The 14,905-nt window shown below is 54.0% G+C and overlaps 1 protein-coding gene across 1 annotated transcript; it reads left to right on the forward strand.

Moving 5' to 3' along the window:
* Positions 1 to 4,525: 4,525 nt before the first annotated feature.
* LOC103634563 (nicotianamine synthase 2) lies at positions 4,526 to 6,757 on the forward strand. The gene has a single exon (XM_008656706.3). It carries the CDS (start codon positions 4,778 to 4,780, stop codon positions 6,581 to 6,583), a length of 1,806 nt encoding a protein of 601 aa, XP_008654928.1. The 5' UTR covers positions 4,526 to 4,777; the 3' UTR covers positions 6,584 to 6,757.
* The last annotated feature ends 8,148 nt before the right edge of the window (positions 6,758 to 14,905 follow it).

Raw genomic sequence — 14,905 nt, forward strand, 5'->3', positions numbered from 1 at the left:
ACTGCTTGTCCTTTCGGAAGATAGCCTCGACCGCCTCCTGGCCGGAGGCGAACTTGGTGGCGATGTCCATCAGCTCGCTCGCCCTGGTGGGGGTTTTGCGACCCAGCTTGCTCACCAGGTCGCGGCAAGTGGTGCCGGCGAGGAACGCGCCGATGACATCCGAGTCGGTGATGTTGGGCAGCTCGGTGCGCTGCTTCGAGAATCGCCGGATGTAGTCCCGGAGCGACTCCCCCGGCTGTTGCCGGCAGCTCCGAAGGTCCCAGGAGTTCCCGGGGCGCACGTATGTGCCCTGGAAATTGCCAGCGAAGGCTTGGACCAAGTCGTCCCAGTTGGAAATCTGCCCTGGAGGCAGGTGCTCCAACCAGGCGCGAGCAGTGTCGGAGAGGAACAGGGGGAGGTTGCGGATGACGAGGTTGTCGTCGTCCGTTCCGCCCAGTTGGCAGGCAAGGCGGTAGTCCGCGAGCCACAGTTCCGGTCTCGTTTCCCCCGAGTACTTTGTGATAGTAGTCGGGGGTCGGAACCGGGTCGGGAATGGCGCCCGTCGGATGGCTCGACTGAAGGCCTGCGGACCGGGTGGTTCGGGCGAAGGACTCCGATCCTCCCCGCTGTCGTAGCGCCCCCCACGCCTGGGGTGGTAGCCTCGGCGCACCCTTTCGTCGAGGTGAGCCCGACGGTCGCGTCGATGGTGCTCGTTGCCGAGGTGGCCCGGGGCCGCAGGCGCGGTGTTGCGCGTGCGCCCGGTGTAGACCGAGGCCTCCCGCATGAATCGGGAAGTCGCGGCATGAGGTTCCGAGGGATATCCTTGCCTCCGGGATGCAGTGCTCTCGGCCCGCCGGGCCGCAGCGCCTTCCAGGAGATTCTTGAGTTCTCCCTGGATTCGCCGCCCCTCGGTGGTTGACGGCTCCGACATCGCGCGGATGAGCATCGCTGCGGTCGCCAGGTTCTGACCGACCCCGCTGGATGCGGGCGGCGGCCTGATCCTGACGTCGTTGGCGACGCGGTGCTGGAGACCTTGGTGCAGATGACGTATTTCTCCGGCCAGGGGTTGGCCCACCCATGCCTGTCCGGCGTCCCGACGGATCGGCTCAAGCGCCCCTGTTCCCTCGTTGAGCCTGGCCTGCGCCTCGCGGACTTGCTCGAGTTGTGGGTCGTAACCCCCCGCCGGAGCGGGGACCACAGCTAGCTCCCGTGGGATGTCGGCGCGAGGCGCCGGCCTAGGGAGATCACCATCCTCCGGCATGCCATGATGGTTGCCTTCGGTGGGATCCCCTAGCTCGATGTGGAAACATTCGCGGCTTGGGCCGCAGCTCTCGTCACCGAGGCTGCGGCTTCCGTCGGAACGGTCGGATAGACAGTAGTCACATGCGGTCATGAAGTCCCGCATGGCACTGGGGTTGCCATGTCCGGAGAAATCCCAACCGATGCTGGGATCGTCATCTTCCTCGGACCCAGAGGGCCCGTAGGTCGAGACGTCCGTCAGTTGGTCCCAAGGCGACCGCATACAGAACCTCAGTGGGGTTGCACTCGCCTCAATGAGAGCGCCCGCCAAAACGAGGTCGTTTGGCGGGTTGAGGCCGAGTCGAAATGACGCAAGATGGGAGTTAGTCGTTACCTTTTGGTCGACGTGGAGCGACGTAGTCACATCGGGGACTGGTTGCGCCGTCGTCTCTGGTTCGAGGGCGACGTCCTGCAGGCTTTCCGCGAGCGCGCCGGCGTCGTCTTCTTGCTCGGGGTCAGCGTGCCGCGGGGGGACGGCGCTTGCCTCCGTCTCGAACGCGAGGTCGACGTCCGGCGTGCCTTCCGTCGGGGCGTCGGGGGCGTCGATTCGCTCGACGGCCGACGAAGCATGGCCTCCCGTCTGGCCTTGACGGCCCCGCCTCCTCCTCCGTTGGCGGGGGAGAGAACGGAGCGAGCCCGAATGTTGCTCTTCCACCACGCGGGGTAGACGTCGTCGATTCCGCCGCCGGCGGGCGGGTTGTCGGCCGCCATTGTCGTAGTCGCGCGGCGGTGGAAGAAGTGTCATGTCGTAGCTGCTGTCGAAGGACATGAACTCAAGAGTCCCGAAACGAAGCACCGTCCCGGGCCGGAGAGGTTGCTGGAGACTGCCCATCTGGAGCTTGACGGGGAGCTGTTCGTCAGCACGCAGCGTGCCCCTACCTGGCGCGCCAACTGTCGGCGTTTCGAGACAGGGGGGTCCCTAAGCCGACGAGTGAGTGTGCTGCGTGCCCCAGCCCAGATGGGTCGAGCGCGTGGGCGAGCGCGAAGGGGGGAGAGGCGAGGCGGCCGGAGCCGAGCGTGAGAGAGGTGGAAGTCCCGCGGCCTTCGTGTTCGTCCCGCGCCCAGGTCAGGTGCGCTTGCAGTAGGGGGGTTACAAGCGTCCACGCGGGTGAGGGAAGCGAGCGGCCCCAAGAGAGCGCCTGTCCCGTCCTCGGTCCCGCGCGGCCAACCTTTTCTGAGAAGGCCCTGGTCCTTCCTTTTATAGTCGTAAGGAGAGGATCCAGGTGTACAATGGGGATGTAGTAGAGTGCTACGTGTCTAGCGGAGGGAGAGCTAGCGCCCTAGGTACATGCCAATGTGGCGGCCGGAGAGATCTGGGCACCCTGCTGGCGTGATGTCGTGGCTGTTGTAGGTGCGGCGGAGCCTGATGGAGGGACAGCTGTTGGAGCGGTCGAGTCCCTGCTGACGTTGTCCTGCTTCCGTAAGAGAGCTAGGGGCCGCCGTCGTCATAGAGCTTGTGGAGCGCCATCATTGCCCCTCTGGCGGTGCTGGCCGGATGAGACGCCGGTCTTGTTCTCCGTGACCCGAGTCGATTCGGGGTGGGATGATGATGGCGCCTCCTGTTGACGTGGCGGTCCGTGCCCTAGGCAGGGCGACGTGGGGTTTCCTCCGAAGCCGAGGTTGAGTCTGCCTTCTGTTGCCGTGGCCGAGCCCGAGCCAAGGGGTCGGTCGAGGCGGAAGTCGTTCGGCCGAGGCCAGGGCGGAGTCCGAGCCCTGGGGTCGGGCGAGGCGGAGTTTCGTCGTCTTCCGGGTCTTAGCCCGAGTCCGAGCCCTGGGGTCGGGCGGAGCGGAGTTCGCCGTCTTCCGGGTCTTAGCCCGAGTCCGAGCCCTGGGGTCGGGAGGAGCGGAGTTCGCCGTCTTCCGGGTCTTAGCCCGAGTCCGAGCCCTGGGGTCGGGCGGAGCGGAGTTCGCCGTCTTCCGGGTCTTAGCCCGAGTCCGAGCCCTGGGGTCGGGCGGAGCGGAGTTCGCCGTCTTCCGGGTCTTAGCCCGAGTCCGAGCCCTGGGGTCGGGCGGAGCGGAGTTCGCCGTCTTCTGGGTCTTAGCCCGAGTCCGAGCCCTAGGGTCGGGCGGAGCGGAGTTCGCCGTGGCGCCTTTGTCGAGGCCTGACTGCCTGTCAGACTTACTCTGTCGAGTGGCGCTGCAGTCGGAGTGGCGCAGGCGGCGCTGTCCTTCTGTCAGACTGGCCAGTGGAGCGGTGGAGTGACGGCGGTCACCTCGGCTCTGCCGGAGGCGCGTGTCAGGATAGAGGTGTCAGGCCTCCTATGCGTTAAATGCCCCTGCAATTTGGTCAGTCGGTGTGGTGATTTAGTCAAGGTTGCTTCTGAGCGAAGCCAAGGCCTTGGGCGAGCCGGTGATGTGTCCGCCATAAAAAGGGGGCCTCGGGCGAGACGGAAGTCTCTCGAGGTCGGCTGCCTTCGGCCGAGGCTAGGCTCGGGTGAAGCGTGATCGAGTCACTCGTGTGGACTGATCCCTGACTTAATCATGCCCATCAGGCCTTTGCAGCTTTATGCTGATGGGGGTTACCAGCTGAGAATTAGGCGTCTTGAGGGTATCCCTAATTATGGTCCCCGACAATATCGTTTATAGTCCCAGATATTGATTTTAATTTTCTGATTTTAATATTTACTTTTTTCAAACAAACTCTGATGTTGGCTTGGTATTCACCAAAATTGTAGCTCTCACGATAGTCTATAACTACGTAGTTGGTATATACTGATCATTTAGAGGTCTGGTTTTTTTGCTTTTGGAAAAGAATCAAAGAACTTGAATTTGTAAATTTAAAATAAATATTTAGTCATCTAAACTAGTTCAGATAAAAATATTAATATTGGTAGCTGTAACTTTGCTGTAGACCAAGCTAAATATTAATATTGGTAGCTGTAGCTTTGCAACATTAGAGGGAAAGAGAGGAGATTGGTTTGCTCTTCCCTTTATTATTGAGATAATAATGAGATTGAGGGAGAAGATCGGCATCTCAGGAGGAGATGGTGAGTTGCCTGACCAAGGTCATGAAGTGGACGTGGGCACGTGGCAAATCCACTCCAGGAACGGACCAAAAATAGGCTACCACTTTCAGGGCGCGACGTGGACGTATTGAAGATCTGGTGGTCACCGCGAAATGTACACATCAGAACGAGGCATGAAACTGGCCTTGGCCGTGGACGCGTGAAGCGCGCCATGCGCGTCCGACGTGGACGTAATGAGCTACTACTTCAGAGCCACATGTGTCCACGCTTCATCAGAAAGAAAACACCTGCACACGTCAACTGGAGCTGCCATCAGTTTAGTTTACATGCTGCATCGTCTGAAGGCCAGATCAGTGATGAGCGAAACATTCTATATATACCCTCAGTCCCTGTTCCAGTTCTCGTCAAGCTAGCAGCACGAGTTGTCGAACACTTGCCTGCTCTTGAGCTCAAGCTATCATCAGCTGCGTCTTGTGCACAGCAACAGCTTCCCAACCGCGCGCAACTGTACCAGCGAAACTACCAACTGCCATATGGAGGCCCAGAACGTGGAGGTTGCTGCCCTGGTGAAGAAGATCGCGGACCTCCACGCCGACATCACCAAGCTGCCGTCGCTGAGCCCGTCCCCCGACGTCAACGCGCTATTCACCAGCCTCGTCATGGCCTGCGTCCCGCCGAGCACTGTCGACGTGACCAAGCTCAGCCCGGACTCCCAGAGGATGCGGGAGGAGCTCATTCGCCTCTGCTCCGACGCCGAGGGCCACCTCGAGGCGCACTACGCCGACATGCTGGCCGCCTTCGACAACCCGCTCGACCATCTCGGCCGCTTCCCATACTTTAGCAACTACATCAACCTGAGCAAGCTGGAGTACGACCTCCTGGTCCGCTACATCCCGGGTCTCGCGCCTTCCCGCGTCGCCTTCGTCGGGTCAGGCCCCTTGCCGTTCAGCTCGCTCGTGCTCGCCGCCCGCCACCTGCCCAACACGACATTCGACAACTATGACCGGTGCGCTGCCGCCAACGACCGTGCGCGGAAGCTGGTCCGCGCGGACAAGGACCTGAACGCGCGCATGTCCTTCCACACGGTGGACGTAGCCAACCTGACGGATGACCTCGGCAAGTACGACGTCGTCTTCCTTGCCGCGCTCGTCGGCATGGCGGCCGAGGACAAGGCCAAGGTGGTCGTGCACCTTGGCAGGCACATGGCGGACGGAGCGGCTCTCGTCGTGCGGAGCGCGCACGGGGCTCGCGGGTTCCTATACCCGATCGTGGATCCCGAGGACATCCGTCGTGGCGGGTTTGACGTTCTGACGGTGTACCACCCGGACGATGAGGTGATCAACTCTGTCATCATCGCGCGCAAGATCGACGCCCATGCAAACACGGAGGTTTCTGCCCTGGTGCAGAAGATAACCGGCCTCCACGCCGCCATCAACAAGCTGCCATCGCTGAGCCCATCCCCCGACGTCGACGCGCTGTTCACCGAGCTCGTCATGGCCTGCGTCCCACCGAGCCCCGTCGACGTGACCAAGCTCGGCACGGACGCGCAGAGGATGCGGGAGGAGCTCATCCGCCTCTGCTCCGACGCCGAGGGCCACCTCGAGGCGCACTATGCCGACATGCTCGCCGCCTTCGACAACCCGCTCGACCATCTCGGCCGCTTCCCTTACTTCAACAACTACGTCAACCTGAGCAAGTTGGAGTACGACCTCCTGGTTCGCTATGTCCCGGGCATCGCACCTTCCAGAATCGCCTTCGTCGGGTCCGGACCCCTGCCGTTCAGCTCGCTCGTGCTCGCCTCCCGCCACCTGCCGAACGTGATGTTCGACAACTACGACCGGTGCGCCGCCGCCAACGACCGTGCACGGAAGCTGGTCCGCGCGGACGAGGGTCTGCGCAAGCGAATGTTCTTCCACACCGCCGACGTCGCCAACCTCACGGACGAGCTCCGCAAGTACGACGTGGTCTTCCTGGCCGCGCTCGTCGGCATGGCGGCCGAGGACAAGGCCAAGGTGGCTACGCACCTTGGCAGACACATGGCGGATGGAGCGGCTCTCATCGTGCGGAGCGCCCACGAGGCTCGAGGGTTCCTGTACCCGATCGTCGATCCCGAGGACATCCGTCGCAGCGGCTTCGACGTGCTTGCCGTGTACCACCCGGACGACGAAGTCATTAACTCCGTCATCGTCGCGCGCAAGATCAACGCCCACGTGAAGGGGCTTCAGGATGGACACGCGCATGCGCGCGGTGTGGTGCCGATAGTGAGCCCGCCATGCAAGTGCTGCAAGATGGAGGCGAACACGCTCCACCAAAAGAGGGAGGAGATGGCGACGGCGTAGGTGTCCATCTGATGCATGGAACTTTTGAGGACCCGCGCCACGTGGTAACAATAATTACGAATCGCTGTTTCAATCTCTCGTGTAACTGTTGTTGTCATGCCTTGTGTGTAAGTTTTTAATAATGACGTGATTTTCCTATGTGATGATATATGCAAGTTTTGCCACCACTTTTTATGTGACGTACATCGACGAGGATGTGCACAATGCACGTAAAAAGAATACTGTTTTAGAAAGGGTCGATCTAATGATTTATCTTCTCACTCATCTCAATTTTGTTTTATGGGAATCAGGTGGTTCATGCGAAGACCAAACTCGACCTCGATCAAAGTTTTACACGACCAGAATTAACCATGTTTGAACGACCAATTTTTTTTTAGATTTTAGCCCTTTTCGATGAACTATACTCGTTTTTGGACCCTTTGCTCGACGCCACAAGCTATGGCCAGAGCCGCCCTAGCAAACAATCAAAGAGCTATCGCCCACACTTCACCCTCATCAATACCACCATCCTCATTACAAAAAACAACACCCACACCACCCCCAGCCAGAATAGAACTATAACCAAAGCCCCCCAACACCCACAACTCTAATACCAAGAAAGATTACCACTCCAACCTCCATCACCCCCGAAACAAACCAGCAACCCCATCAACCCCCACCCCCACTCACAAAACAAGAAGATGACTAAACCAATCCACTCTTTAGAGGGGTCATCCACATGATCACTGGAGGGTTCAGTTCAGACTTCAAGTACAAACGTTAGAAGAAGGACCATTACCGGAGAGTCAACCACATTGCTATCATAGTATCTGTAACTCAGACGAAGTGGTCTCATGTCCCACTCACATTCAATGCAAGAGATGTCAATCGTCGTAGCGCCCCCCATGCAGACGCGCTAGTCATAAGCTGTAATGTAGTAGGCTGGGAGTTAGACAAAGTCCTCGTCGACAATGGGAGTCAGGCGGACATCATTTTCCTACATGCCTTCGATCGTATGGGCATCAACCACAGCTTACTCCATCCAGTTGACAATCCACTATATGGCTTCAAAGGAAAATGAATGTTCCCACTTAGCAAGATAGAACTACCTCTCTCCTTTGGCACAACCCACAATGCAAGGTCTGAGCAGGTCACCTTCGACATAGTCGATATGGTCTACCCATACAATGCCATAATGGGAAGGGGATTGTCGGCGTTTCGAGACCGGGGGGTCCCTGGGCCGACGAGTGAAATGTCGCCGCGTGCCCCAGCCTAGATGGGTCGGTGCGAGGCCGAGCGCGAAGGGGGGAAAAGGCAGCCGGAGACGGGCGTGAGAGAGGTGGAAATCCCGCGGCCTTCGTGTTTGTCCCGCGCCCAGGTCGGGTGCGCTTGCAGTAGGGGGTTACAAGCGTCCACGCGGGAGAGGGAGCTAGCGGCCTCACGCGAGCGCCTGTCCCGTCCTCTTCCCCGTGCGGCCAACCCTCTGTAAGAGGGCCCTGGTCCTTCCTCTTATAGGCGTAAGGAGAGGATCCAGGTGTACAATGGGGGTGTAGCAGAGTGCTAACGTGTCTAGCGGAGGAGAGCTAGCGCCCTAAGTACATGCCATCGTGGCAGCCGGAGAGGTTTTGGCACCCGGTTCGTGTGGTGTCGTGGCCGTCGGAGGAGCGCTGGAGCCTGGCGGAAGGACAGCTATCGGAGCTGTCGAGTCCTTGCTGACGTCCTCTTGCTTCCGTAAGGGGGCTGAGAGCCGCCGTCGTCACAGAGCGTGCCGGGCGCCATCATTGCTTATCTGGCGGAGCGAGCCAGATGGGACGCCGGTCTTGTTCCCCGTAGCCTGAGTCAGCTTGGGGTAGGGTAATGATGACGCCTCCTGTTGACGTGGTCGGTCCGCGCCCTAGGTTGGGCGATGTGGAGGCTCCTCCGAGGTCGAGGTCGAGTCTGTCTTTTGTGGCCGAGGTCGAGTCCGAGCCCCTGGGTCAGGCGAGGCGGAGACCGTCGGCTGAGGCCAGGGCTGAGTCCGAGCCCTGGGGTCGAGCGAAGCGGAGTTCGCCGTCTTCCGGGGCTTAGCCCGAGTCCGAGCCCTAGGTCGGGCGGAGCGGAGTTCGCCGTCTTTCGGGGCTTAGCCCGAGTCCGAGCCCTGGGTCGGGCGGAGCGGAGTTTGCCGTCTTCCGGGGCTGAGCCCGAGTCCGAGCCCTAGGTCGGGCGGAGCGGAGTTCGCCGTCTTTCGGGGCTTAGCCCGAGTCCGAGCCCTGGGTCGGGCGGAGCGGAGTTCATCGTCTTCCGGGGCTTAGCCCGAGTCCGAGCCCTGGGTCGGGCAGAGCGGAGTTCGCCGTCTTCCGGGGCTTAGCCCGAGTCCGAGCCCTGGGTCGGGCGGAGCGGAGTTCGCCGTCTTCCGGGGCTGAGCCCGAGTCCGAGCCCTAGGTCGGGCGAAGCGGAGTTTTCTATGGTGCCTGAGGCCGGGCCTGACTGCCTGTCAGCCTCACTCTGTCGAGTGGCGCAGCAGTCGGAGCGGCGCAGGCGGCGCTGTCCTTCTGTCAGGCCGGTCAGTGGAGCGGCGAAGTGACTGCGGTCACTTCGGCTCTGTCGACTGGAGGACGTGCGTCAGGATAAAGGTGTCAGGCCACCTTTGCATTAAATGCCCCTGCGATTTGGTCGGTTGGCGTGGCGACTTGGCCAGGGTTGCTTCTTGGCGAAGACTGGGCCTCGGGCGAGCCGGAAGTACGTTCGTCGCTGGAGGGGGGCCTCGGGCGAGACAGAGATCCTCCGGGGTCGGCTGCCCTTGCCCGAGGCTGGGCTCGGGCGAGGCGTGATTGAGTCCCTCGAATGGACCGATCTCTGACTTAGTCGCACCCATCAGGCCTTTGCAGCTTTGTGATGATGGGGGTTACCAGCTGAGAATTAGGAGTCTTGAGGGTACCCCTAATTATGGTCCCCGACAGGGATCAATAAACAAACTAGAAACAGCCATCCACGAGCGCTATCTTTGCTTGAAAATCCTAGCCCCCAAGGCGCAATAACCATTTACGGGGACCAACAGACCGCTTGCACCACCGAAAGGGACTTTGTCCCGAGATAGCGCTATGTACATTGCCTCACCAAAGTGATCAAAGGCCTCAATAACCATTGCCCTGAAAAGCAACAACAATAAAAGCTCAGATTCAGGGCAATGAGGAGGCCAAAAAAGTCCCCTGGACGCCTTAGTACCAAACGACACAGTCTTAATCAATAAAGACCTTTCCATAGAGGAGACCAAACGTACTGCTATCCTTCCTAAGTCACAACAAGGATGTCTTCACATGGTCAGCTTTCAACCTCGTTGGTGTCAGCCACACAACCATCGAGCACAGTCTAAGCATTGATCCCTCCATACATCCCAAAAAACATAAGCTCCGCAAAATGTCAGACGAAAAGACTGAAGCCACAAAAGCCAAAGTGCACAGACTGCTTGAGGCCAAGTTTATCAAGCCAGTAGACTACCCTACCTGGCTTGCAAACGTAGTGATGGTCAAGAAGAAAAATGACAGGTGGAGAATGTGCATAGACTTCACAAGCCTCAATAAAGCTTGTCCCACAGACGACTTCGCCCTCCCTAGAATCGACAAAATTGTCGATTCAACAGCAGGATGCAAAGTCATGTCGCTCCTAGAGTGTTTTCAGGGTATCACTAGATATATATGAAAGAGGAGGATAAGGCGAAGACAAGCTTCATCAACCCTTCGGCACATACTGCTTTATATGTATGCCCGAAGGCCTAAAAACATCGTCTCCACTTTTTCAAGACTAACAAAGATAGTACTAGAAGGGCAGTTGGGGTGCAATGTCTTTACTTATGTCAATGACATAGTCGTTGCGAGCAAAAATAAGGAATATTACAACACTGACCTTGTAGAAACATTCACAAAAATGCGCGAAGCCAGACTTCGCTTGAACCCTGAGAAGTACATACATGGAGTTCGCTAGGGTAAAATCTTGGGCTACCTCGTGTCTCACAGATGTATAGAAGCCAATCCAACCAAGATAAAAGCAATCTTGGACATGCAACCTCCACAATCAACAAAGGATGTACGGAGACCGATAGGAAGGTTGGCAGCGTTGAACAGATTTAACTTTCAGTCCGCACAATGAAGCCTACCTTTCTTCGGACACTACGAGGAGCAAAGGACTTCGTTTGGGGCCCGAATAAGCAGCATCCTTTGAATCGCTCAAGGCCTACTTACTGTAGCAACAACTCGTATACTTCGTCTCTGAGGTCCTCGACAGCTCCAAATGCAATATGACTAAGATGGAGAAAATAGTGAAGGATTATGGGGAGGCTACAATAGCGCAAAACAAAATTTTTGACCCCATAAAACCAGGAACTACTGTGGTTATAGATCATGGAATTACCACTAGACGCACAGGGCAGCGGAAGACGTCTCGATGTAGACAAACGCGTCGATTTATGCTATGGAGTCGCCAGCGAACTTCACGTCCTCGCGCGGTTCATCCTAGTGCTCCAGATGTAGCACCTCCGAGGTATCCACATATACAGGGAGGAAGCGTCGCGTTACGAACTGCTAGGTTCACGACGGCGGCTTGGCGAGGGCAAGGGGCGGGTGGCTGCTCGTTTACTGGTGGCCAATTAGGGTACTCTTAACCGCGCCTGTGTCCCTTATTATATAGCTGTTCTGGTGGGCCTTTAACTCTGAGGCCCATCAGTAACCCTAAAGCCCTGTCTAATTTCGGATCTAATACGAGTTAGGCTTCCTTCCCCTTAAGTGTGTGACCCTATAGGTTCACATACATATAGACATGACCCAAGTACTCTTACTTGGCCTAATAATTGACAACGACCTCTATCAAGACATGTCAACTCCTATGCGTACGTAAAGATCATATCAGACGAACCATTGCAACATTATGTACATGTTGTTTCCTTCGTCTCACGATATTTGGTTTGGCTCTAAGCTGACCTCTCTTTCTCGATACTATGAATTTGAATCCTTTCATTGGTTAACACTTAACCCTAGCACGTCCATGCATTTCTTGATAGAATTACTCGAGGGGCCTAGAGATATCTCTCTCAAGAAGTGAGGGACAAATTCCATCTTGACTGACCATGCCTCACAACAAGTTTCCTAACAAACCCAAAATTACCTTTATAACTACCCAGTTACGGAGTAGCATTTGATAGTCCCTAAGTAAGTTAATTCACATCTTGAGAACATGCGACAATCTCAGGTCTAAGGATACAATATACATGTTGCAAAAAGAGAACTATATTACAATATCTCACATTGGGTTGGTCCAGCCTCATGTCATACATGTGCCCACATTATTAGTTTAACATCTCCATGTACATGATTTATGAAATGTAGTCATCAACTAATACATGTGCTAGTCATCAACTCTGACTAGGGACATCATTTAGAATAACCATACGAGTAAAGAATCTCACAAACAATTCACATAATTGCTAACCAATACAAGGTGCCTTTCATGGATATTCAATTAAACAATATACATACATACATATATATATATATATATATATATCATGGATACAAAGAAATATGCTCATCTCTATGATTACCTTTAGAGCATATTTCTAACAAATAGCATACACAGTCCTCATGGCATCATGAAAGATGTGTCATTTCTTCGAGCGCACAATGTAAGGGTGCACACAGATCGAAGCCTCAATGACTTGTTCAATAACCCATAAGCTTCAGCCATAATTGACAAGTGGGAAACCGAACTCTCTGGCTACAATATATTTTTTGAGTCAAGAAGCACAATAAAATCCCACATCCTCACCGGCTTCATAGTAGATTGGACAGAGCCTTCCTCTTCCAACCACCTAGATGCAGAAACATTCTAGACAATTCACTGTGATGGCGCCTAGTGCCATGCAGGGGTCGATGCCACAACAATAATAACAGCTCTGTCAGGCGCCAAGTACAAGTATGCCACACGCCTCGGTTTTGCTCTCGAAACAGACAAGTGTACCAATAATATAGCAGAGTACGGAGCAGTCATCTTAGGACTCCACAAGCTAAGAGCACTCGATGTCAGAACATGCATAGTGAAAACTGACTCCAAACTCGTCACTGGAAAAATCGAGAAAGACTTCGTAGCTCGAGAACCAGTCCTCTTGCAGTACCGATGAACAGTGTGCAGTCTAGAAAAACAGTTCTAGGGCTTCACGCTTCAGCACACAGACAAACAAAAATGAGGACGCTGACGCGCTAGCGAAGGCTTCTGCCAGAGGATATCCCATGCCCTCATATGTATTCTTCCACATGATCGAAACCTCTTCGTTAAGAGACACCGAAGGCCTAAGAATCACAAAAGACCCAACCGACCAAAGAATCGTAAATCTCATTATGACCGAAGATTGGAGGGCCCCATAACCCTATACCTGCAAGGGAACCATCACCCCTCAGATCAAGTTGAGGCCAAAAGAAAGTCGTAGGTTCACAATAATAGAAGGCTAGCTTTACAAAAAAGGACTCAACCAACCTTAGCTCAAATACATCACAGAAATGGAAGGCATCGAGCGCCTCCGCGAGATCTACAAAGGAGTCTGCGGTTGTCACTCAGACCCCAAGGCCCTCGCCGCCAAATTCATGCGCCAAGGTTTCTACTAGCCAACAATGTATTGTGTTCATGTGAGGCATGCTAGAAGTTTTCACCACGAATCGTGGAACTGCCGCACCTTACAAGACTAATTACTCACACATGGCCTCTATAAAGTTGGGGCCTTGATATAGTCGAACCGCTTACCACCACACAAGGCAACCTTAAAAACACAATGACTCCATAGGAGCTCAAGCATGGCTCACCTCAATCAGACCCCAACGCAATCTGAAACATCGATGAATCGACAACAAAAGATCTCCTCGACGGAGACCGAGTTCAAGCCCTCGACACACTGAACAAATACCATGGAGCAACAAAAAGTTGGAGACATAAAGCCAGCATCCCTAAGGTATTTACAGAAGGAGACCTCGTCCTCATTAGAACAGAAAGAACATAATTGAAGGGCAAGCTCAAGCCAAAATGGGAAGGCCCATTCATAATCAAGAAGAAGACATCACCAAATTCCTATAGGCTTGCAAGCTAAACAGCAGGGGCAGGCCCAAGATTTAGGGAATGGTATTCGAAATTTTGCTAGAGGACGTTTTTGGCCTAAAGCATGTTCTAGTATCCTATAGCATCTCCAACAATGCCTCAAATTTGTGTCTCAAATTGAAATATAGGGCCCCACGTAGAAAAGACTACTACGACAGTGCCTTATTTTATAAAATTTGGTCAAAAAGTTATAGGGCACCCTCTCAAGTGGCTCAAATATATTACACCTTAGTGGGCTGCCCTATAACCTAGATTTGAGACTTTACTATTGGAGCAGAATATTTTATTGGTGCCCTACATCCTATAAAATATATCCATTTTTAAATTATAGAGCATTTTTATAGGTCATTCTATTGGAGATGCTCTTAGGAATATATGATTGATTCACATAGAATCAGTTTCATAGCATATAATGGAACATACACATTACACAACTAGTAGACTAAATCATAACACACGCAACAATGATAGGTCATAAAAGATTATATTGTTCAACACTTAATATATCAAATTATTAAATGTTTGACATAATCAAGTGGCTAGTGATAATATCGTAAATATATAGAGAATATTAAATAGTATAAGAAAACTTATGTATTACAAGACAACCTTCGGATCCTTGAAGCTTTGGAATTGAGTGACAATGTGCCTGATAGGCTATGCATTAGGGAAATAAATGAAGTTTGTGTAGCTTGGAAAATGAATTTGAGACCAGATACATATATTTTATGTTTTTATAATATTTAAGTGTATATACTTTGCATGTACATGTGTACATATTTTTTTGCCAAAAACAATGGGTATTCAATTGAATACCCTTGATAAAATTTGGGTCCGTCCCTACCAAACAGGCGTAGACATTGACCACTCATGGAACATAGACAACTTAAGAAAAATACTATTTGTAGGACAACAGTCTGGCAGGGCCTTCACACCCTTGTAAAAGAAGTGTGCATACATTTTCTGCAACTGTGCCCACACTCTTTTCCTTATAAGGGGCAAGGTTTTTAACAAGATGAAGCCATATAATAATAAAAATAGAAAACCCCCTACAAAAGAGTGCAGTGAAGACACTGAAAAGGCGCTAAGGGTGGCCTTCATTATTCGACAACAGGCAAAGTCACCACAATTGTAAATCAAAGATAACTATTATGTGCGACATCAATCGTATCCGAGCAGAAGTCGCCTAAGTGTGTAGCCGGATCATGAGAGCACCTAGAGGGGGGGGGG

The sequence above is a fragment of the Zea mays genome, chromosome 1 (assembly GCF_902167145.1).
Source record: "Zea mays cultivar B73 chromosome 1, Zm-B73-REFERENCE-NAM-5.0, whole genome shotgun sequence".
Classification (NCBI taxonomy): domain Eukaryota; kingdom Viridiplantae; phylum Streptophyta; class Magnoliopsida; order Poales; family Poaceae; genus Zea; species Zea mays.